The sequence below is a fragment of the Poecilia reticulata genome, linkage group LG21, assembly GCF_000633615.1.
Source record: "Poecilia reticulata strain Guanapo linkage group LG21, Guppy_female_1.0+MT, whole genome shotgun sequence".
Classification (NCBI taxonomy): Eukaryota; Metazoa; Chordata; class Actinopteri; order Cyprinodontiformes; family Poeciliidae; genus Poecilia; species Poecilia reticulata.
The window spans coordinates 9,481,232-9,506,870 of record NC_024351.1 but is presented as its reverse complement, the minus strand read 5'-3'; the positions used below and the strand labels follow the sequence as shown (position 1 = coordinate 9,506,870).

Sequence of the window (25,639 nt, the reverse complement as noted above, 5' to 3'; positions counted from 1 at the left end):
GTCAGGCCTTTTTGAAGATCAGTAATCGGCAATTGGCCAGAAAACTGCGATCCGTGCTCCCCTGAGAGGAAATAATCTCTGCATTTGAATTTAATTTTAACTTGATTTTCTGCACTGCCTGTCTTTCCCACATGTTCAAAAGCATTGTGAAGGTAGATGTGCGTAATGTTTCAGAATTTGGTAGCAGACGAAGCATAATATAACTGTTGTTTTTGGATTGCAGTTGTTTGTCATAGCACCTTTATTCAACGTCTGACATTTCCTGAGCACATAATTAATCTTTTATTCTTTGTCCGTATACATATAAAACTTACATTGTAATATTAAAATTTTCAAGGAGATACAAATGGGGGTATTGAAAACAGTATGATGGGCGTAGAACACAAATAGTAAAAAAAAAAGTCATAGCAATACGTAATACAAATACCATAGATAGAAAATGAACAGACCTATACACATCTCTAGTGCTTGTTTGTACAGTTTATCTTGCAGTTTCTATTTTGGTCCAGTGTCACTGGATTCACCACATGTGGTTTTGCTATCAATGAGATAAATAACACTGGGTAAGGACCTGTCTCTGTTAATAGTAAAAGAACACTTTGTAATACTGAGTATGCTAAGCAAGACCAAACTTCTTTTCTCTCATATACAGACTGCTTTATATAAAAAGTGCATTGTAATGGAATATATTTAGCAGTTAAAAGTACATAGATGTATTTTTTTTTGAAGCAACATTACAATATAGTGGTGTTTTTGTGCTTGTTGGTAAAAGTCTGTTTTTAAAGGACAAAACCAGCAGGTGAGAGCCTGTAGCAGGATGCTGAGCCGTTAAACTTCATGGAAAATGTCTCCTCCTCAAACAAAGTTACCACTTTCCAGGGATGGGAACCCCACATTCATACCAGCCCACAAATGGATGTGATGTACGCCGGCCAATGACTCCAAATGCAACTGGCTCCTGTCTGTAGGCGCGGTAATATCCTGTAAAATAGAGGATTTACCAAAGACCAGAATATTATGGGGTATTCAAACACTTTTGGTGAAAAAATTAAATAAAATCAATAGTTAATATTTGCTAATATTTTCCATCTAGCAAAATACAGAAGAAATCAGCTAGTGAATGGTTTAAGATTTATTTATTTATTTTTTTTACAAAACTTGCATATTTCAGTCTGCCAATACAAAGCAAGTTTCCATTCAAATTTTATTTTGCATTTGTGTGCATAACATAGATTAAAAAAACAACAAAAAAAGGAATTCTTCTGTCTTGCAGCCTAACTATTTATAGTCAGTCTGCATGGAAAAAATTAGAAGTCACAAACCATGTGTGCAGCTGTTTGTGTTTACCTTGTGCTGAAGGCAGAGTTTCTGAGAGGTAGGCTGGCCCTGTTCTTCCGTCCTTGTGGGAGTCCACAAACTGGCAGTGGTCCTCTCCTTGGCCCAATGTATCTCCTATACTGTAAAAAGGCTCTGGGGAGTGGAAATTATTCAAAAGGTTGAATAAATCAAGATTTTTAGAAGTACTCCACACTTCTAAGTTAACGCGTTACCTCTCAGGCCGTCTCCCATAAAGATCTTGTAACGTAGAGAGTTGCACAGAACGACACCCACAAACTTTCTGTACCACGTCCGCTTGACATACTGACTGCCCTTACAGCTGCTGTGGACTGGGTTATATTTGAAGGTAAAAGGAATCCAGATTGGTTCTCCACCTGATGAAATGGAAAAAAACAAAAAAAAACAACAACAAAAAAAACAGAAGAGGAGTTGTGGTGTATTATTATCTTGGCTGCTGCTGAAAAAGTGTGAAGAATAGTTGCTGTCTCCACAACATGTGGCATTTTTTTAAGCTGGCAGAATGAAAACAGCATCAAACTCAAAGCAAACATCTAATATTAGCAGATGTTTTATTAATAAACTCGGAATGGTGTGTCCTAAAAGAGAATTGCACATACACACGACAATGTGCCTTGTTTCTTATGAGCAAAAATCTGTCAGACGACATATTCCTGGGGGAGTTGTGGTTGTTTTTTTATGTCCCTTAGAACATAAAAAAATTGAAACAAACAACTTAAAACCCTGAATTGTTATATTTTTCCCCTCAAGATTTACAGCCTCTGAATCTTAAGATGTTCAACAGTGAACATTTGATATTTATCTTCATTTATAATGTCACTGACAAAAAACTGTTCGACCAAAATTATACATAGCCCCGACAGATTTAGACTTAACATTATTTTTCACTTAACCAAGGTGTATGTTCCTGATAGATTCATTATTAGCAGAATGACACAGTGCAACAATTAAACATTAATAATGAATAATTTTAAGCTTAAATGTCTGGAGTTGCAAAAGAGCTTGAACTTGCATCAACATGCTTCCATCCTGAAGGTTCAGGGTGAAGTGTTGGGGGGGGATAAATTTATATCTTGGCAATCTGTTTTACATGAGTATCTACAGTGGAAAAAATAAAGACTCGCCCAGACTCCAGGAAAAGGTTCCTAAAGGGGAAAAGTCTGAAACATGACTTTAGTTTTTCTGCTTTTCTAATTTCTATTCCCTAAGTACTTCCACAATATATTAACCAAGTCTTATAACATTTATTTCACTTTTAATAAATTAGTACATGAGTTCACATCTCTCTTTTGTCAATTAACATATAAATGATTTTTTTTAAAGATACTACTTTTTAAATCACATATTAGTGAAGAGACTCACCAGGTGGTCTGTCAATGAGAAGAGGATCATCTGAAAGGAGAAATATGACAATGTCATTCAAAAACGAAAATGAACTTTGAAATACTGAAATGAATATGGAAACAATGATCACTAATCTCTAGTCTCCTGTTCACATCTTGTATCTTCACTATCATACAATACAAACAGCATAGAGAGCTGGTTTGAATATTTTAACACTGACCAAAAAGGATCTCCATATGTATTTTTTTGCAGACATACCTGACTCAGTGACATAGGTTAGTGTCTCGCTGAATGGTCCCAAACCAAACACATTCTTGGCCTGCACTTTGAAGTAGTACCTGCATTCAAGAAGAGCACAATGCTGAGATTTAATGAGGGATTCAGTGGCTCCAGTGTCATTCTGCCCGATGTGTTATGACTGGAAAAGATAATGAGTGCAGCAGATGACTTGGCACGCTTTCGTTGCTCTGATTCAAGGGCTTAGAGAAGCTGTTTGCGGAAAGGACCCTAGGGAAGTGGGAGTTAAGAAAAAGGTGATTGAGAGTGAAAAAGAAACATTTACAGAGATCGACTCAACAGATAAGCGTACAGGATGAATATAAAAGTGAGGGGGGGGGGAATCCTGTGGAAAGAGTGAGGCAGTTAAATAGATTTTTAATTGTTGCGCGCAAATGGAAAAATAAGGACGCGAGGAGAGTAGTCAACTGAGACATTTCTGACTGAGAGCTTTAGTACATGTCACACATTTTATTGCCAAAGGGCAAAACAAACTCATGCATTGAGCGCACCCTGTCTCTAGATGGGAGATGAATTATAAAGTCCTCTCACAATGAAAACACAGCAGATAGCTAGAAGCGTTTGCAAACCTTTCCACTGCAAATGACTGATTTATGCAGTACTTTTCTGACTCTGCAACATTGAGAGGCCTATGTACCTATGTACATGAATATACTGTATATTACTATACGGTCCATCACTTTCTACCCAAAAGGTTTCATCATATGCAGCCACAAGCCTGGATCCAATCACTACGGCCATATGACGACATTGACCAAAATGTTTCTCAGAGCGAGAGACAATAAAGCAATGCAGCTGCTGAGAGATGATGTAATGTAAAAGGCAAAAGGAAGGAACTGTGTCCAGCGAATGCGAGACAGAGTGTTAAAACAGAGTGCAAAATGCTACACCAACACAATCGAGTCATTTAAGACTGATGTTATTTGGAGTGACAAAATAATTGCATGTGCAAGTAGTCAAGAACAGATTTTATGAACATGCGTATCCAATTATGCATCACAGGTTTACCACAAGTAAAAAAATAAATAAAAAATGATTGAAATGATTGTTTTCATATCTGTGTTGTGGTGATCTCTGAGTGAGAAAAAACATTGTAAAATGCTCTGCGGAACTTAGAGGAGCCTAAAATAACACAGTATCAGTGAGGTTCATCTATCATTCTACCACTTAGCCAGTCCTATGAAAAGTAGGAATTTTCCGAGTGAGGATATGCAGGGAGGTGTAATACTGCTGTGGTTGAATACTTCTGGCAACCAACGGGAGCTTTCAACTTAAAAAAAAACACAATACGATCTTTGGTATAAAGTAGCTGCCAGGAAGGAAAACCCAACTTGAAAACTTGTGGAAAACACCTGCATGCAATTGTGGCGCTTGGTGGCAGGTGTTTGGTAAGAGCCAAACTATATTTTTCAAACAGTATGTGGGTGTAGGTATGAGACAAGACCAGGGTATATTGTACATTTCACCACACAAAGCCCAATTCATACTACTTTATGCTAAATTGGATGAATATATTAGTATACAATATAAATATGTGTTTTAGACTTTTTATTTTTATATCTTTCTAAGCCAAAGAACAAAGTGAACAACAAAATTATACAGAAAGTATCCATAAAGGGATATTTATTTAATAACCAATCAATAAAATTGGAAAGCAAAACATAGTGTTTTGATTTAGTTACTTGGATGGGCAACATGAGATTCTCATGGAAGAATAATCTTCAAGGAAAATTACTTTGTTTCACAGAATCATGGTATATAGATAGGTATTTCAAACAAACTCATAATACAATCTAATTGCTTTCATAGCTACTTAAAGTCAAATATTATTATTTCACTCGTGCTATGTCTAACTTAGATTTATTTTATTTTAAATGCAGTTTTTTTATGCAAGCCCTTGAATTATCCTGTGTATGATTATTGCAACATAAATGAACCTGTCTTGCCCAAAATCTATACCTTGAAAAAGTCACCAAGTTTGTCTTTCTTGTAAACAAGGGAAAAATGTAGCAACATCTTTTCTGCTATCCAAGCAGTAGTGCACAGGAGCATGTGGGTAAGAGACAACCCTGCATTTTTAATAGCATTCTCTTGCACGTTCTCCAGTACTTTTTTTTTCTTTTTTTTTAGGAATTACAGTTTTTGCCATTTTGAAGCCATACCACTACATAATGTTGGTAGATATTGTCACATGCTTAATTGACTATTATTTAATGCTAAGTAGAATATGGTAAATGCAGACATCAAAACTGATCAAACACTGTCAATATAAAGATAAGTAAGCTGTGCTGTTGTAGACAGTGGGGTAAACTTTAAGTGGACCCTGAACAAAAATCTGCTAAAGACTTTCATAGGCTTTGAGTTTCCAGCAGCAGCTCTCTTGCTTACATGATTGAATTGTTAAAACAGCAGAACAAGGTTTTGGAAACTCTGACACCAGAAACAGACACAGCTAGCTGTATCTGTTAGTGAGGGTTGGATAATAAGTGCTGTGTTGACATTGTTCAATTTTCTAAGCTCCCAAGAGAATTTTTACAGCCATGTGTCGCATTAGGTTTAAATCTGTTTCTGTGCCTGCCTCCATTTACCCAATTTACTCAGAAGGCTTTTCTGAATTTTACAGGGTCCAGCTCACAATCTACTCTGAGCTGCATGAATCTGGTTTGACATACATGCACTTTTATAAAACGCTGGAATGAAAACCCCACAGTGAGATCAGCTTACACTGTAAAAATATCAGAACCGAGCAGATCTCTTTAAAATCTGGCTCTTCTTTTCATGCCTCCCCAGTCGCAGGTTGTTCGGTAAATCACTTGAACACCAGACATGAACTTCTCGCAAAGCAAATATGCATGAATTGCGCAGGGGTACAAACACACACCATTACATCTGTTACCTGGAGTTGGGCTTGAGATTTTCCACAGGCAGGTGGGTCCCATTGGAGATTCTGGACGACCACCTGTTGTTGAGGACGTCGTCATAAGAAGCACTGTGGACCATGTAACCTTTAGGAAGCAATGCAAAAGTAAACTGTAATCCTTTTCTTCGAAACACTTACATTTTATATTTTACTTTTGATGACTACTCAGAATTTATTTGATAGCAGCTACTTAAAAACAGAATAAAATATACGCATACTATTATGACCTGCCAAAACGCTTGAAAGGAGTCTTGGGTTTCTTTAAAAATGAATAAAGTTTCCCATCTTGCTTGGCTGCACTGAGTATTCCCTAAACGCTACTCGGTTTCTTCAAGTCACGTGACCCTCAGTTATTCATTTGAAAATTGTGGTAACCACCTCTGCAACACACTCAACTACCGATTGAGTCTATTGGACCTCCTGACTTTTCCATCTGTTTTAACTGGAGCTGCGCCAAAACAGCTGGGCACTCTCTGCGTAGAAGGAAAATACCAGCGACTGTTTTTCTTCTTTCACATTTTTATTCCCTCTCTGATGTACATCGGCCTTTATAAGATAGATAGACGGACAGACGGATGGATGAACAGACAGAAAATATCTAAAATTACTCCACGTGTAGTTGTAAAGGGGGCAAAATATGGAGAAGAGAAACCTTTTCAAGAGACAAGTTACATGCAAAGTTCAACAGGCTGAGAGGAGAGGAAGTTCAAAAGAAAGAGAAAAAGAAAACACAAGCAACAGTACACCATCTATCTGTTTTATGCATCAGAGGATGAAGTCGTCCACAGCATGACCAGCAGACTGTGTTTGTCTGCCAAAGGAAACACACTGTTCCTCAGTGTGGCCAGACTGTTACCCTGATAGCTCAGAACGCCTCATACAGTTGGTTGTTTTCTTCCGATTTTTCTTTGTTACATCCTTTCCTTATGTCATAATGCAGGTTGACAGATTTTATTTATTTATTTTTTTTATTTTCCATGTGAAACAGTAGGAGTAAAGCAACCATTTTGCAATGTGTTCATTTAGAAACGATTTTTTGGTTTTCGCAGAACACTTCTGGGACCAATTCTTCAAAGTGAGTCATGAGGAATGCCTAAAAGCATGTTAAATGTATTTGCCAAACCGCAGTAAAGAAGAGGTTGATGAAACAGGTTCCATTTAGCTGAACACTGGGGCTCTTTTTTTGGCTCCTGTTCTTAAGAGCAAAACCTCACCTGTGGAGCTTCATGCGGAAATATAAACCGACGTGACAAGGCCACGGGGATGGTCTCCACAGCAGCACAGACATTCAAGAGTTTTGGAAGCAGACGTGTTTTCAAAGTACATGGGGCTCTGCTAATATTAAACAGGGACATAGCAATGATTACACTGAAGGGTATGCTCCTATGTCAGTGGATGTGCCTCACCTTCCCAAAATTCAGCATGGCACCCTCTGCTAGTTATGGAATTGAGGATTACACAAACATACAACATAATGGTTAAGATGTAGTGCATTAAACAAATTTTTTTTAATTTTATTTACCTTTGTTAACAACTAATAGCTGTGTGTGGGTAAAAAGAAAGCAACTATTTGGTGTAAACTCTGGTAAATAGAGGTGTTGCTAGTAGAGCCAGTGATTCAAAGTTGACATTATGTTTGTTTTCGTCATTTGAAATGTGGGGGTACATGAGCAAGTACAGCTTTGTTATTTTGGGAAATAACTCCTTACCTGACACCATATCATCCTTCAGAGGTTTGGCCCAGTCCAGGATGATAAAAGAGTGACAACCTTCCATGGCAACCACGGTGAAGTTTTGAGGTTTGTGTTTTGGAGGCTGGTTCTGATTGACTGCCATGCGGTCCTTCTCCATCAAGTTTTCCAGGACATCTACTTGAAGGTACTCCAGAGCCTCCGTTAAAGAGCAAGGTGCACCTGGGTCCTTCTGGATGTAGTTCACAAAAGGAGCTGAAGGCCAAAACAAGGTTATTTATTTCAGTGAGGCATGCTGATATTGGATGTGTCTTAATACAGACATGTCTTTTTTAAAATAAAACTCTAAATTACTTTTCCAGCATTTCCAGATGATGTTCAGGAGATGAATAGTTAACATTATAGTTCAAAGTCTAGGTCCAAAAACATCATAACTGAAATATACAACTTTAATTTGTATCAGTTACAATCATTTTCAGGATAGCTAATAGATAAGCTCTGAAACAAATTATGACAAAAATATTTTCACCTCAGATATTGAGAATGATTAGGGAATATTTTTGAGTAAAATTTGTTCAGACAAACCAGAAATCAAAGGCTGCAGGAGTCTCTGTCAGACACTTTCTTTTTTCTCTAAAGCATGTCAGGGGACTGGCAAGCTGCTGATGTGGACCTAAAAATATTAATCTAATAAACTTGGAGGAGGAAGTCTCCACGTTGAGCCAACAGACTCATCTATCTGCGCTGAGGCCAGACACTTCGAATTTTATGATTTCCATTTTTAACGTGGAAGAATGATGGCTTTCACATGGTCATGTGAATTATAAATCTGTGGGTGTTCAGCATCGTTGCATCATTGCAGCTCGCCTTTGGAGCAGATTCATTCATATTGTATTTATAAGGACATGGTCATAAATTCTACTTTTTAAAAGGCTCCTCTCAAATATCAACATAAACGAAAGTGACAGTATGCATTTAATCTGTTTGTAAGTAAAAAACAGCCATTAGTCCAGGATAACATACTGTAGAGGTTGATGTCAATGGCCCCTCTCTGCAGGGAGAGTGATAAACGTCCTTGATGGACCAAAATCTGATTTTATGGTAACCAGATGTCTCGTCACCCCTAAAAATTGCTGGATGTTGTTGAAATTTCAAAAGTCAAAGTCAGTTTGATAGCCATTAAATATTACAGAGACAGCGAGAACAGTTGTGCAACACCTTCTTTCACTTCACAAGAGGTTTCTCATGTGCAATTTGCACAAACAGTTGTGACATACTGGCTTCTTTTCCTAAGATTGAGTTTAAACATTGGCTCTCCTCAATCAAACAGATACATCAACACAGATGCATTTAAGAACATTTAAAAACATACACACTATCGAAAAGAGACAACATTTTGATCTCAAGGAGAGAATTAGAAATTTAAAAAAAAAATCATTCTTTCTAGCAATAAGTGTTGGATGGAAAATTAATTTTCATTCCCTGAATAAAAAAATGTGACACATTTTCCCTGCAGCAAAATTCAGATAAGGTAATAAGTACCTGAATGTATTTTACTTGTCTTGTGGAAGTAGTTTGCCCCAAAAGAATATAAATCTGACTTATTATTAATCAATTGTATTCATCGTGAACACAGAAATATTGTTGATTGAAATTCAAGCCTTTTCAGCAGTAAGGCTTGAGTTGTGTCCTTTAGGTACTAAAAAAAGACTTAAGCAATGAGCAAGAACTGCAGGAAAAATTAAGCTCATATTAACTGCTCACTTTATTAATACTCTGACCAGCTACATCACATTCAGAGCCACTTAAATCCACTTGAAATCTGATGCTGAATTTGAATTTCAGTGAGCCTTCATCACCACCTCTAAATACCTTAATTTAGTGAACTGCGACCATGTCATTAACTGATTTGCCATTTGTGTTTGCCATTTAACAGGAACATCTAATGACATGACTGGTTAATTTATTTTTGCTGAGGGATTCAGAAGTAAATGTTTTGAGTACCTGTGAAGCGCTTCTTCCCGCTGAGATCAAACTCTGATACAGGCCCTCTGTTGGACACCCTCACTTGTGGCTCTGTAGTTGGGATTGCTGTGGTAGTGGTAGTAGTTGTGGTGGTAGTTGGTGGTAAGGTGGTTTGGACCAACAGTTCATCTAGAAATCGTACGTGTTAATCAGTACTTAATAAATAAATGTACAATATTTTTGCTCAAACTAAGCATTTATCTTTTGTAATCTTAACAATGACTGTAAAATGAAAACGCTGGACTAGTTTACTCTACTGTGGATAGATGGGTGAGCTTACTTTGCTTGTAATCAACATCTAAAGCTGTAATTTTGCTACCCATATTTTCCGTGCGTGCAGCAAAAACGATTTCACAACTCTCCTAACCAATCAAACCTGTAATGTCATTTAATAAACTCCTTCCTCTTTCATCCCAGTTTATGACCTGGGCTGCACCAGTGCACAGTGCTGCTACATCATGATCCACATACATGCTGACCAGCACGGTGCCATGGCAAGAAAGCGTTAAGAATATTTCAAAACTCAGTGAGACTTTTCTGGCAAGCCCAAAACAGAAAAAAAAAAGAATATTATGAGCAACTAATCCCCTAAAGCGACCAAGTAAATGTAAGTTCTCACACAAAACAGGCCCTGCAGTTTTTCATTCAGCTTGCTGTTTGGCAGAAGCTAGGTTCTAGACATTATATAACAACAGAGATTTGAAACTGCAAAATACATTGATTGAAATTATAAGCAAGGACATTCATTTTAGCTTAGGAACAACGTGAGGCTTTTGGAGTAAAAAGTGATTCAAAGCAGGCCATAGTGGATGTGATCCAGGACCATAGTGATGAACTTTGATCAAGCAAAATGCTTTCACGAAAAAATAAAATAAAATAAATAAATAAATGAAGACCACAGGAAAGGTCAACAAAGTGGAGAAGGGAGATGTTGGCAAATCATTAAAAGAGAATTGTGTGACAGACAACAAACAAAGAATCATGCAGTGCAATTAGTCAATTCAAGCCCTGTGGTAGATTGGTCCGAAGCCAAACGCAGCCAATACCTTTGTCAAGATTTAAAGCATCAGGCATCATGACCACTGTAAGCATAGGATCCATTTCCATCCCTGAGGATTCCTCTGTCAGAGAAGTAGAACAAGCTGCAACATCAATCTCACAATTGATTTAAAGTTTCTGAACCAATAATAATAACAAAATATGTTTTCATTTAAAAACAGCTTTGCGCTTGTTATTTGACTTGTTTCTATGTGATGTAATTGCATTTATTGTAATTAATCCAGACTTAGATTTTATACAAATATGCAGTACATAACAGGAAAGTCCTGTTATATGTTTATGCTTGTTTCTTGGCGTATTGTCACACCAATGACAATGTGCAACTGAAAGATTGTAGAGCGTTTAACCAGTCTGTGCTGTGACCGTAGCCAGCTTCCACATGCAGAGACTTACATGTGGCTTCTGTGGTCTTACTTAAATGCACTCAGATCTGTTATACACACACCAGATCACACACTAATACACACAGTAATGGGACTCTGTGGATACAGACAGGAAACATTCACAGTCTTGGCCTGGGTGGTTTCAAGTTCAACTGAGTGAAGTCATACTTTTTGTATGCTTATTATTTTTGGTGATTAATTTGACTTCCAATTGGTCAAAAAAATCTGTTAATGTTGTCAGTGTGTGATATTTGACTAATGCAACAAGATAATTTACTAAGACATCTCTTGTCAATGTACCTGCATTGACCCTAATGTCCTCACCTTCAGGATAGCAGTCCAAAATTCCTTCTGGATCAAGAATTGGATATCCAAATTCATCTGTTTTGGAGAAAGTTCCTGGTGGACAGGTTGGGTAGGGCAGTGCAGTGCTAAAATCCTCCATGGTCCAATCTGCGGTTGGTTCTAAGGTGGTAGTGGGAGCCAAAGTAGTGGTGGTTGAAGTTTTGGGAGGAGGCACATCCAAACCAAGAACAGGTTTTCCTCCAATCATAAGGACCTTGTCTTTGGGGTTGACCACAGGCTGGCTGTCTCTGCCATGACCGAACAAAGCAATACCTTCCTGGCTTACGAGGGGGCTACCCATTTGGTCTGGTGGCATATGATAGAGGAGGAGAGAAGAGTGTCTTTTTAGAAGTTTCAAATGTAAAAACTGTATCACATTTAAGACTCTACACTCATGTTGTAAAATAAATGCAATCAACATGGAAAACCAAAGCTGGTTATAAGTATAAACAGCTTTAAAAGCTGTTTTCAGAGACTTGTGATTGGTTTGCACCAAATCACAGTAGTTTGAATTGGTACAAATTTCTCAGATCTTTGAGGTTTATATGATACTTAAATGAAAAACAAGCAACAAAATAATATCTACAGTATATTACCAAAAATGGTGCGTCCATCTTCTCCAAGGACAACTCTCTTGGCTTTGCCTTGTGAGTCCTGAAGAACTTGCCCATCTTGGTTCATGAGAACGCCTTTCTCCAAGTCAACCACCTGCAGAGAATTTTTATTTTTTTTACCAAAGCATACATTTGATGTATACCAAGATGGGAAATAAGAGTTCACTAAAGCCCACAGAAGTTTGTTACCCATCTGGTTCCATCCGGCCCAGTGATGAACTTGTGTCCAATAGCCTTATTGCTTCCCTGAGTGGAAGTGGTGTCTTTTCCATTCTTTGCCGTCAGATTGGGCTTTCCATTTTTACCTACCAGTTAAAAAATTGGAGGCAGAGCTTACTATAATCATTATAGTTTAACACACTTTATCATTTAGAAATTAACCTTTAGTTCAAGTACATTCCTATACATTTAAAGTGAAACAGGGTTTAAAAATAGCACAAACAGTATTTTTAAACACATACAAATACCAAAAGACTTTACCGTTTCCATTGCCTGGCTTGAATCGTCCTCCATTGTTTGGGCTCCCTCTGACTATGGGATAGCGAGTCCTACCCCCCTGATTCCTAAAAGTGTCTCTGGATGAAGGTAAAGACGATCCGGAATGTGTGTTTCCACCAGTTAATTCTGTATCTTTCACAGTAGCATCACGATCAGCGTCACTGGCAGAGGTAAGGACTGGTTTGGGCATGTTTAAGGAAGAAGTTGAAGATGAGTCGGGTGTTGACCCACCAAGCCGAGAGTTCTGCACTAGATGTGGTCTGACAGAAAACCTTGATCCAGCAAGCTGCCTGTTCGCTAACAGAGAAGACCGTACCCTCCCATTCGTTCCTACGCCAGAACGATGAATACTTGGACTTATTCCAGTAGAAGTTCCCGCTCTTGCTCTGGACGAAGTTTCTTTTGTAGCCACGCTCTCATTGTTTTCTTCATGTCTATGGACAGATGGTGAAGCAGGATTTGTCTGGACAGATGTTTGATCTGTCAGCTTCCCATTCCTCTCTGTACTCAGTGTATCAACATTTTCCCTCATATTATCTTCACTCTTAGATATTTCTTTATGGGTGACCTCACTGAAGTCTCTTAATGCACTTGATTTCTCAAGCGAAAGGGAGCCAGAATTTGAAGACATTAATGTTTCAGAGGAAGAAACTGTTGCTGGATTTCTGGTGTCACCAGTTACGGCATGTTGATTGGGCAAAGAAGACTTCCCAGAGTTCAGTACAACACTATTTTTCAATGAATCAGGTCTGGATGTGATCTTCAGATCTTCAGTGGTCTCTTGCTTTAAAGAAACTCCTGAAGCTCCAGCTGCCCCTGAAACCCTAGTTGGTGTCTCTCTTAAGAGTGGTCTCCCAGCACCAACAGATGATGACACCCTTGTTAAAGGAGTCCTGGCATCCTGCCGGGGATATGAAGTCCTTGAACTCGAGGTAAATCTGCCTGGATATTGACTTGCTAGCCAAGGAAATCTTTCGGCAAACGAAGAGCTAATTCTTGTACGAGGACCCACAGTTTTTTTATTACTACTTTCATCTTGTCTGTCTTCTTCCCTAATGTCTTGTGTGGTTTGAGCTCTGGAGTTCAAAGTTGACCCCTCAGCTTTACTTTCTATATCATCTTTATTAGTGTAGTCAGTGTTTTCAGTTCTCTTGCTGGGAGAAATGTCTCGATTAGATGATGTGTCTGAACCCCGTGAGTTTTTGTTGTTTTGTGAAGTTGAAGAACTATGTCTTTGTGACACCGATTGAGAAGAATCTGATGTATCTCTATTCAAATTGTGGATTGGACCACCATGTGATGTGGATGCTTGACTGTCTTGTGATATTTTAGAGTCGTGAGACCTTGACTCTGATGTGGGCTGTGATTTGTCAAAAACCGATAAGTCTGATGTTGTGTGACTGTCCAGTGTGCTTCTTGAAGTTGACATGGATGATTTTGGATCAGAAGGATTTGAGGTTTCTTGATTTTGACTTCTTTCTGTTAATGTAGACTGGGTTTTATCTGATCTACCTGTATTTGATATCACCTGATTCTTACTTCGGCTTGGTAGATGAAACTGAGTGGTCACAGCTGGCTTATAGCCATTTAGCAATCGAGTTGAATTCCCTCTAAAGAAAGATCCAGGCTGTCGTCGTCCATGACCATATCTTGAACCAAAACGAGAGCCAGCGTTACTGCTGCGCTCTGCCATGGAAGAGCTGGTATCTGTCAGTGCAGACTCTGTCTCCTGCGAATTGACAACGACCAAGGGCTTTCCGTGTGTTAAACTGTTTCTAGTTGAAGTTAGGTCGGGTTTTTGGTGTATTTTTGCGGTCTCGTGGTTTGTTGACTCGATGCTGTCCTTTTTACTTGGTTCTGATTCTGGAACATGCGAGGAAGGCAATAATGAAGTGTGGGACAATGACAATCTGGAGGAAGAAGAAAACGAGTTCTCAGAAGAGGAGGAAACTGGGGATGTTGCAGAGGATGATGAGGATGAAGTTGAGGATGATGAAGATGAATCAGCGGATGACACAGAAGAAGTACTTTTAGATCCAGTTTTTTGGTGGACCCTGATCTTGATTGGCCTTCTATTTGGTCGATAAGGACGCTTAAATGCAGATTTGGTCGGGGAGGGTGTCAAAACCTTCAGGCTGGGTGTTTCTGTAGTGAGGGGCTCAACATCATAATCGACTTCCTCCTCAGACAGAGGGGAGACATCGTTGTCCAGCTCTTTTGTCTCTGGCACAACTGTAGTTGTTTCTACTACAGGAGATGGTGTTGTGGGTTTTTTGTCATCTACCTGTTCTTCATGTTCTCTCTCTGCTCCTCTTGTTAAGCCTCTGTTTGCTGTGTTCCTGACTGAACCCCTGATAGAGGAGAAGATACTGTGATAAGAACGTGTCTGGGAAAGTGGACGGACACGTCTGTTGGTATTGTGTGGCTTTGGGGTTGTAACTGGACCCTCAGGCACCTCTGTGGGCTCGAGGTCGGATTTCCTATCAGTATCCTGTTCGATTATAGGTTTACTAGTTGTCGGAGTGTCCTTGGTTTTTGAAAGTGAAGAGGTTGTACCACTGGCTGGCAGAGACAAAAGTGAAAACGATCAAGGAGTTATGATGTGCGATTTTCAAGGATAAATGCATGCATATATTATGTAGAGTCAAATGTGTTTACACCGTGGCATGGCAACACTGAAGGCCTTGCTCTGTGGTCCCATTCCTCTCCTGTTGGTGGCTCTGATCTTGAAAATATAACGCTCTCCTGGTGTCAGGCCATCAATGGTGGCTTTGGTGGTGCCCTCCCGATATGTTATGCTTTTCATCCCGAATGGTTTAATAGCAGGGGCATAGGACAAAATATACTCTGTGTGGACAGAAAGCACAAACATTCAGCATGAAGCTTTAAAAGATCCCTCCGATTTTAAAATCCAGAACAAAAGGAGTTTCCAGCCTTGGTGATCCGATCAATGAAAAGTTCAGTCAACTGAGGTGAATTCAGATTAGTCATATGAAACCTCAAAAAGAGTTACACAAAAATGTTGTTCAGTTATAATCATGTAGGTTCAAAGTGTCATTGTTTACGAATTCAAATAATTCTCTAGCTGATAAAAAAAAAATATAAAAATATGTTTCTAAAATGTTTTCTTAGATGCAAAAATGTTAAAGTATCTTGACCTTTTTCATCCAAATACAAACTAATCCCTTTCCTGATGTCCCTACACCTACAAAAGTAGAGTAAAGTGGGCCACAATGTCTTGACTCTGGTACAAATATTATACTATTACATCTAACTATAGTAGCTTTTATGGCGCTGCGTTGTATTATTGTCAATCTTACTAAACATGTATGTAAAATGATCCCAATCTGCTGTGTGTAATACAGACTTATACAGACTTTGAATCCATTTATAAGTTTTTTAAATGTCTCACTTGATGAAATTAGCTTCATTAAGAGAATTTCAAATTCAGATTAACAATTTTTACCCATAATCCACATGGTTATAAAAGTAATGCCAAAGGACAGCAGAGATTCAATAAAATTATATATGGCCTTTCTTTCCAGCCTGACCTCTTATCCTTCCGTTTGGTTCTTCTGGAGGATCCCAAGTTGCAATCACAGCAGTTCCTTTTCCTCTTAGTGGCTTGACTTCAAAATTTTCAGGTGGCCCAGATGGCGCTGTGAAAGAGTGGAGAATAAAATAAAATAAAATCAGGAGCGAAAAAAGCAGAAGAACGTGATGCATGAAAGGTCAAAGCAGGTTTCTGAAGTGTGTGAGAAAGTATAGCTTGGACTGAACAAAATACAGCTGCCTTATATGGACAGAAAATGTCCCATGGCAGTTTGTATGGAGCTGCAGATGCAGATCTGAACTGGAAGCCAGGCAATAAATTCTGACATTCCAGTGAACCACAGCTCAGGAGCTCCTGTGACATAGCAGAACCGCTCCAACTCTGACAGAGCTGCAGCCAGAAATGTATATCAAGAGACTTGTATGCGGCAATAGTAATGAGGTGTAGCATGAAGGAAAAAGGAGAAAAGGCTTAACAGGGTTTTTTTTTTTTTTTAGCAAATGCTGTGACAATACATACCCGACTCGGGAGTCCGCTGAAATACTGAAACGCTCCATTTGCCCTGTTTTCCTCCTTGAGAGATCCTGACAGAGAACTCGTACATGCCGTCAGCGGACAGGGTGTCGATCATTATTCTTCTCTGGTTGCTTTCCTTGTACTCCCAGCGTGCCGATTCTCCCTTCTCCCTGAACCTGACTGTGTATGATCTGATTAAAGAGTACATGAAGATGCTCTATTACAATGAGGGTACATTTCAGCTCATTTTCTGCCTCAAATTCTTGTCTGTCGTTTAAAAAAAATAAAATAAATGGAGGTTATACACAGCAACAGTTTTTAAAAGCCCACCTGGATGCCCCGGGGTCGACTTTACTCATTTCAACGGCTGGGTCAACCCAAGAGATGAGGACTGACTTTGCAGACATGACCCTCACACTGATGTCCTGGGCCTCATATTCAGGAGGCTCTAAACAACACACAGTTTCGCAGACATCAAGTCAAACATGTTTAGGTGCAAACAAGCTCATTTACTTGCCATAGGGACTTGCAAAAGTATTTATGGCACTTTTCACATTTTGTCTTTTCACAACCACAAACGAAAATGATCTTATTTCGATAAAGAGTAATGGTTACTCTAGAAGACTAACAGAGAGCACGTCATAAATCTGTTCTTTATAGACGAACGACGAACAGCACGACAAAAGCCTATGTCGAAAGACAGCAACAATAACTTCTGTTTGTGGTTTGCCTCTAGACATACAAGGCAGACAGTAGCTGTTTGAAATAGGGGTCTTTGCTCAGATAAAATAAACCAGGCCTTCGTGAAAAAAGTCATGCATAGGAAATAAAAGCAGTCTTGGCAGCTTCCTGGTGGTCAGAGTTGATGTGAAGATCTGTGGAACAAAATGCAAGGCACTTTGGTGAAAATTTGCAAAAGACTGCTTTGTTTTGGTCTAATAAATGACATAAAATTTGTGGTTTTTGTGACAAAGAAGTTCAAGTGGTATGGATACTTCTGCTTGGTTTTCTAAATGAGCTTAATCTGGGTACCTGGTGGGGAAGTTTTGGCTGTAGCTGCTCCATTGTTGGGTAGACTCTGCCCAAGGGCCTTCTGTGCCTGCAGTGACACCACATGAACGGACTCAGATGCTATGAATAGAAAAGGATACCAGGCACGGCCAGGGTTTACACTATGAACACTAAAGATAGCCCAAAAAAATTTTTTTACCTAGCAATCTTATCACAGAAAAAACAAAACAAAACAAAACAAAACAAAACAATCCCTGGTTATCAGTTGTACAAAATGTAGGTTCTCTTACTGAGTTTTTGTGCTTGTCGGGTTCTCTGGTCGGCCTGAGGCTTGGTTCGCTGCTGGCGTCTTCTTTCTAACAGCGGGGTTCCTGGCAAAGCTTTCTCAGGCTGTCTTGGGCCCGAGGAGGACTGAGGCGCCCTCCTGTGTGTCCTGGTGAAGGCCGCACCCGCAGGCTGAGTGGTTCTGTCCACCCTGGTCTTCCGTGCTGCAGCAGAGTTGCTTCTGACTGCCGTCCTGACAAAACCTGCTGGTGGACGATAATGAACTTTAGAAAGAGCACTTGAGTTCATCCCACCTTTGAGTCCTCGTAACTTAGTTCCATGCAGAGCACTGACTTGAACTTCCCTCTGAGGCCTTCTTGAGACTCTAATATGGAAAATGACTGCACCTTCTGTTCCATTCACTACACATTTGCTTATTATTAAACACACATATTCCATTCATCCTGAGGTCACCGTAAACATAGTCATTTACACTAAAAGGAAAAGATGTAGAGTAACAATGTGTCCTCCTGTCATCTGTCCCAACTTCTGCTGTTCTGCTTTAAATTTGTGACTAATCCTAGTAGCCACTGCGCTTTGGGAAATCTTTTACACATTGACTCTCACTCCCAAACAATCTCCTTCTTTTTGGCCGATGAAGGGGATCATCTGGTTGATGAAGTGGTAAGCTAAAGACCTGCCAGAAGACGCATGAAAAATAAAAAAACTTTCCACTTTTCTTACTCTTGTTTTCTTTTTTCTACTCTTTCATAAACATTTCCTCATTATTGTAATCAGAGGAAAAAGAAGATGAAAGCAAATGTCCTATCAAAAAAGGAAATGCAGAACAGGATGGATAGTGTCAAGTCAGCAAACATGACAGGTGACATTTGAAGAAAAACAAAAGGGTATCAGGTGAAAATCAATGTATTTATCCAAAGTCAAAGATGTCCAGAAAATAGATTGTTCAATGTGTTTCAAACTGGAATACTGTTTTATGCTTTTGGTGTCTGTATGTCGCATTTCCTGCCAGCACAGCTGAGCTGATTTTTCCATAGAATATTTTGCTGTCTTACATATCAACCTATAGAAACATAACCTCTTTATTGAAAGACAAATAAAATACTATGTTAAAGAAGCCTATAGTATACCATAAGCCAATGCGTCATTAAATATTTAATCCTGACTTTACCAACATCTCTGATGGCACTTATTCTCTAAAACCAGAACCAGAATCAGGTGGTTTTCATCAGCTAACTTCCAGATTGCCATCCTCTCTTTCTCTGGTTATTTGTCACACTGCATAGTTTGGCGCTGACAAACAAACCATTAACTCCAAAAGTGCGTTTAATTCCTGATCTCTTTCTTTTTCTTTTTTTAGCCTTGATGGCTTAGGGTGTGGCAAAGCTGGCATGACAATACTACTGTTGCCTCAGCGGCGAGAGCCACCTCAGTCAGTTTGGCATCAGATGTTTATGAGATGAGTTTTCTTTGCCTTGGGGCTTTTCAAAAACTATCTGGCTGTAACTACTGTCCATGACATTTCACCAAATCCAAAAACAACCTAAATATTGCAAATGTTAAACTGCAAGATTTAGGTCTCAGGATACAGTGTGTTGCTCACTTTCCCCAAAGGTTCAGCTCCAAAAACAATTTTCTGCTAAGGAGTTTTCCTACATGCCCAGATAATCAGTTGAGGTTTATATGGCAAGATAGATTATTAATGGGCCAAGAGGGGAACAAAACAACTGCACATAAAGTACGCAACACTGATGACATATGATGAATGAGTAATTATTTACCAGTGGTTTGCCACCAGTGATTAGTTTGGCACATAATCTGAAACATTAAAAAGCCAAACTATCCAGATGAGCATGTAGCATCCAATTGATAGTTTACATTTGCACAGTACATTTACTGCAGCTGACCTGATAAATGAGCTTAACTTTTGGCATTTTAGTTTTATCGGTTTCTGAATGTATTTGATCAAAAATATATTCTGATACATATTACATAATGCACTGGATCCATTATAATGCATCCAATGCATTACAGTGACACTGGATGTCATTGTGATGCAAGGTTTTTTTTTTAGCTCTTCTGAATTGGTGATATGAATTAACATTGGATATTTTCAAAGCACAGGGTCAGTGGTACATTTGGACCAACCGGACCTGGATGTGATTCTCCTTGAACACAGAAGTTGTTTCCTTTTCTCAGCTAAAATGAAAAAAGTAAATTCTATCATTTGTTTTACTGAAATCTGCAAAAGAGTAACGTAAGCATCTCTTTGGGGGCATATTCTCAGATTAGCTTTCTTAAAAGGTGATTAAACATAATTACAATTTATGATTATGCTGATCTGTTTTTCTAGGATCCAAGGACAAAATAAACCCTCCATCGTTAAATAATGCATTTGCCCTTCTTCCTAGCCTGAGTTATTTACTGTTACGGCATCAGTATCTCTTACTATTTAACCATTAATTAGTGTCATAAACATTTTTTTGTCTAACATTACTTTGACATGAACCCAGCAGTTGGTTAACTAAAGCCGCTAAAGCAAAACTGTGCAACAACACTCGCCCACAGAAAAGCATTTCGGTTAGCCTTACTAACACTAAAGACTGAAATGTGATTCTTGATTCTCTGCTCCTCCCAATGAAAAACTAAAAGTGGTTCCTATAATCCCTTCAAAAGCCAAAGATGTAAGACATGTAGAGAAACCAAACCGGAACAGTGTGAACATCTGTCTGGTCATGTTAGTCTTCCAATAACAAGTTCCTATTATCTGAAACAAATGGAAATAAAAAGAACGCAAATTTACCCTCAAAGCACTGATGAATGGGGGTTATAACCTTCTGCATCAGAGTTCCACAGGTTCCTTACAGATGTTAATGTGACAATAAGCAAGCAGCACATATGCCTGCTACTAAATTTCACACCAGTTTGCCTTCGACTGAGATCATTGTAAAGGAAATGTGATGTCATTTATATAGCATATACCATTACCACACATTCTTACTCGATGTTAAATTTTGGATGACCCAAAGGGAAAATATACCTGGTTAAAAATATAGGAAACAACGAGTCAGAGGATATGAAGTGGGAGGCACCTCCAGTGCCGAGCTGAGCCAATGATGCAAGGTGGCATAAGTAAATCTAAGCTTTCATGGAGTTCAAGCCAAATTTTGAACCTAAAGTCTTACATCTCACAGCTGAAAAAGAGATTTCTGATATTTGGTGTGTTCCTTAGCTGCTTCAATGCATCTGGTTTGAAGCGTTGTACATCCAGTGATGATATACTGCATACCCTTGTTGTAACTACTGTAGTCTTTCAATCATTTAGACATCTGACAAGACATTTGGTCAACACAATTTCCACTCAGTATATTTTCTCTTTGGACCATTCTCTGTAATGTCTGTACTATTTATGAAAACTGCAGTATATCAGCAGTTTCTGACCAGCAACCATGATACATTCACAGTCACTTAAAACCCTTTTCTTCCCTCTTCTGATGCTTGTTGTGATATTAAGCAAGTAATCTTCACCACATTTTTGTACATGGACAAATGCAATTAGTGCTTCTGCGTTAAAGAAAAGCAGTTGAACAAAATGCACCTAATAAAGTGACCAGTGCAAACAATTCTTCTTTGAGGTAGAGTTTACCTGCTGATGCGTTGTTCACAGGAGCATGACTCAACACAGCAAATCCGTCCAGATTGATCCACTCTGGGTCTGAAATGCAAAGAAGAAACTGACTGTATTTGTTATGCTGTCAGTCGCAGAACAAAACATTTCTCTAACCTTATCTAATCAGTATACTGCCTGTTGTTCTTTTCTGGTGAGCAGGTCAATTCCTTTTATGAGATACTGAAAAAAGTGGAATGTTTATTCTAATGTCCTCTCTCCATTATTCTCCATCTTGCTTCTTCTTGCCCATAATAAGTCAACTTATTTTATTTATTTATTTAATTTTTCTTTGCTCCGGCAGTGGCTGGCCAGACATATTAATGATGTGGAAGCAAAGAGAGCGGGGTTATTTATGGTAACTAATGTAGCTTTCATGCTTCTAAGAGAACAGCATATGGACCCAGAGGAATTTCTGGAGAGGCAGCACTAAAACTTCAGCCCAGTTGCCAAAGATTTATGGCGAACCTCACCGGAGCTGGAAAGACCGCAAGGACTGCCACAACGTACACTGAGTAGCACACACAAACCAAAAGGCATCTGGAGTTGAGTTGCTGTTTTCAACAAACTAGAGACACAATACATGAAGATGCATGACTTCACTACCGTGCAGCACTTCCACGACCACACACGCTCATAACAAGTCACCACAACACAGAGGATTGAGTTATAAGAGTAGGGCCGGGCTCGAAAAACGGCTTTCTGCAGACTTTGCGTCGCTCATGAAGTTTGGCTCTGAGCTGTCAAAGACTGGTGCAAATGGAATAATGACAAAAGCAGACGACGCTGTCTCAACAATGCAGACTACTGGTTTTTGTGTGGGAGGACCAAGAGCCCAAAATATCCTTTACAGGATGGGGAGATAAATATTCCTTTGCAGGTCTAAGATAAGCACTAAGCCGATGGCTGTTGATCACTTATATAAGTCATGATCCAACTTTGTTTTTTCTGGCAAACCTTCTCGAAAGTACGTCCAATTATGAACTAATCCACTGAAAATAAATCAATCACATATGCACTCTAGTGTGTGTGTTTTTTTCTCCTCAACTTCTTGTGTTGACTGAGCATATAAATTTGCTTGTCCTCTTATCACTGTTGAACTTGAGAACTCAAGATTTAAGAATAAAGAAAAAATGTCTCATTTATTTTCCTTTCAGTATCAATATTTGGACATTCACTCCAGTTTTTCATTGCTAGGATCAACTAACTATCTCACATTGTCGACAATGCCTCATTTAAACTTCATTCGTCTTACCTACATCCTCCACTGAATGTGGACGGCTCTCTTTGTTCACTTTAGTGAAGCGATGGGACCTGCTGGGTTTGTTGGAGTTGAAGACGAAGCGGTCCACGGGTCTTCCATCCAGATGGATCGAAGGCTCCCAGCTCTCCCTGAAGACTTTGTCTGCAGCTGTGTGCTTCCCGCTTTGAGGCCGCAGAGTTTTTTCTGCTGCAAAACAAGATTTTAAAATCATTTTTGACTAACTAAATTTGCCCTAAACAGTAGCATCGTGACGGATGTGATAACCTTTTGTTTTTAAAACATACTGTATTGGTTCTGAAATCCAATTTTCTATCCTAACTTCACAACAGTTTCCAATTTATTTATCATTCTTTATTAAATGTAGAGAGATACGTTCATGGAGGCAGCCTTAGGAAATACCAACTAATCAGATGCATAAACAACTGCAGACATGGTTGAATGCTGAAAGTTCTGGACAATAAGAAACCTTCCTTTTTCCTATTGACTGTGGAGCTTTCACTTCAGAATGAAATCATGTATTTAGTTTGAAATAAATTGTTAAAACATCTCTGGGAGGTTTGGAGATATAGAAAATAAACAATCTCAATTGGTTTCAGGCTTCAGAAATTACGTAAATGCTTGAAACCCGTCTGAATCAACAAATGAAAATGACACTGACACTATAAGCCATGCAAAAAAATATATATATATCACTTCAGGTCTCTGAAAAACCTTGATATGATTTGCAATTAACTTTAAATATAGCACACCATTCCAATGAGTCAATCATGAAGAAATTAGAAACTTTTATTTTACATGATAGTTTGGCCGCACAAGTTATTTTGATAAATGTAAAATTCAGTTCCCATTTCAAGTCCTCAGCTAGTGTGCAAATATGTCAACTGAACCTCTATTGATTATACATCTGGGATGAAACGTAACTGTTCTGGATGACTATTTTTTCAGTTCAATTGTGCATTATTTTGAAGAAACGCTGCCTACCTCTGAACACCAGTTCGCACAAAGTTCAAACCGTTCATATCCGACACATACATTTGTACATTAAAGATTTCATGTGGAGATTATTCTCTCATTAGCTCAGTTTCCACTTGGTTTTCAAAAATACAAAATCTGGGCCAAATTTTCCACTTTGAGTGATCCGGCCTGCTGACTTCATCTGTAAGACGTTTGATCGAGTGCAGGTGGGATGCATTGGTTTTTTTTTTTTTTTTTTTGAGTAAAATCAGCTCCCTGCTCCAGATGCTGCTGGAAACCCCAACCGATGAGAGCAGTGAGAACAAACCAAAACATTTATGCAATTCATGGAGAACTTAAAAGTCTTGTGAGTCTCATTGTTTAGTTTTAAATGCATAAACAATAGCTTTATCGTTTGGGATGTGAATTTTTTAAGCATTTTCAAACTTTAACATGTTTTCCAGTATTCTGATTCACAATCACTGCTTTTGTTGTGCCTCATAACAAGCATCTCAAAGTCTCTTGCTTACAGGTGTTTTCCTGTTTGGGGAACTTTATTGAACTCCGATGCTTTGTGGAGCTTTAGTGCTGAAGGATCCCCTTATCATATTTTTTTTGTTCCCTGTCACCCTGTTCCCTATAGATCTGAGACTAAAATGTACATGAAGCAGTAAAAGAAAATAAAAATAAAGCAGAACTTCTTGCCTAATTACTTATTCATTAAGGATTGCAGGTGGGTTGGGGGGGCTTCACCAGCTGTTCGAGTCGCTCTCCTCTAGCACACCTTTGGATGCATTTCAGTCGTTTCTGTTTCCAGTAACCCTGTCTTATTACACATACAAGTATCTACTCCTCTGTCCAAACTTTTCTCTCGGTCTCCTTGGAAAATGTATGATGCAAGGGGAAGGCTAATATGTCTAATTAAATCAAGACTCCTCCAAACTCTGCGAATGCATGCTTGTCTTCCAACTACAAACATTTTTGGAAGCAGTTAACTGAGGAGATGTCGCATTAATGTCTGACAGCGGAGGGCTTGGCTGCAGGCCGTTGCTACAGGAGACAAAAGCAACACTTTAAAATAGTCTCTGCTCTGTTTGTGACTGATACAAAAGCACAAATAAAGAGTGATTGAACTTGATGGGGGAAAGTCATAGGTATGCGAAGCATGTAGACAGGAACTCAGGGTGTGCCATTTTATAACCTTGTGTGTAGGTTAGATTGATACAGCACACATGCACACCTGATGACCCGCAGACAGACCGGCAGGCACGTGTAGGTGCATGAATACTTTGGCACAAGAAACCTGAGCAGCTCAGGCCTGAGGTCAAATGACTGCTGTAGTTCTGAAATTTATTGGTGCTTGTGCAGCTGCAGTGAGATTTTAAAAGAGAACCCTCTGACCCAGCCACAAAATCCCACTGACCCTTCAGTTACCTCAGAAGAAGTCATGATCAACCTTTTAAAACACATTTTGCTTCCACATAGATTTTTGTAAGAACCAGGAATATAAAGGAATCTGTTTATGCTTTCTGTCATTGGTCAAACCTTGAATAACAAATAACAAAATTGTTCTTTTTTATTGGTTCTCCACTTTATGCTCTCCTCGAGTCTATCAAGTTTACATGGCCAGCCAAGTCTTGGTTGGTTAGTAAATTGTGCCTTACGCTTTTAATTTTTTTTTTAGAAACTGGATTCAACAGAGTTCTTTGAAATCCCTAAAGATCAGATTATTTGTGATAAAATTAGATAATAATTTTGTAAAACTGGATTTGCCTCTGCCAGAGTAAATGCCCACCACAGCTTTTAGACTTTCATCGTTAAAAGAATTTAAAGTCATGTATCATTTTTCTTCCACTT

General features: G+C 38.9%; 1 protein-coding gene across 4 annotated transcripts in view; it reads right to left on the bottom strand.

The window, feature by feature from the left end:
- Positions 1-223: 223 nt before the first annotated feature.
- Positions 224-25,639, bottom strand: part of fndc1 (fibronectin type III domain containing 1) — a 32,775-nt gene continuing 7,359 nt past the window's right edge. Inside the window, exons 2-22 of one of the 4 annotated variants that reach the window (XM_008397632.2) lie at positions 22,820-23,014; positions 21,544-21,612; positions 17,903-18,142; positions 17,634-17,732; positions 16,932-17,049; positions 16,605-16,792; positions 16,084-16,191; positions 15,191-15,379; positions 12,515-15,094; positions 12,224-12,339; positions 12,017-12,128; positions 11,400-11,726; positions 10,680-10,754; positions 9,613-9,762; positions 7,627-7,863; positions 5,894-6,002; positions 2,959-3,038; positions 2,719-2,748; positions 1,551-1,712; positions 1,348-1,470; positions 224-981 (exon numbers count right to left, since the gene is read on the bottom strand). In XM_008397632.2, the coding sequence (XP_008395854.1) occupies positions 866-981; positions 1,348-1,470; positions 1,551-1,712; positions 2,719-2,748; positions 2,959-3,038; positions 5,894-6,002; positions 7,627-7,863; positions 9,613-9,762; positions 10,680-10,754; positions 11,400-11,726; positions 12,017-12,128; positions 12,224-12,339; positions 12,515-15,094; positions 15,191-15,379; positions 16,084-16,191; positions 16,605-16,792; positions 16,932-17,049; positions 17,634-17,732; positions 17,903-18,142; positions 21,544-21,612; positions 22,820-23,014 (5,423 nt within the window). In that variant the 3' untranslated portion in view covers positions 224-865. The remainder of the gene's footprint in view (positions 982-1,347; positions 1,471-1,550; positions 1,713-2,718; positions 2,749-2,958; positions 3,039-5,893; positions 6,003-7,626; positions 7,864-9,612; positions 9,763-10,679; positions 10,755-11,399; positions 11,727-12,016; positions 12,129-12,223; positions 12,340-12,514; positions 15,095-15,190; positions 15,380-16,083; positions 16,192-16,604; positions 16,793-16,931; positions 17,050-17,633; positions 17,733-17,902; positions 18,143-21,543; positions 21,613-22,819; positions 23,015-25,639) is intronic. The other 3 variants (XM_008397633.2, XM_008397634.2, XM_017302351.1) reach the window with 3 other exon arrangements.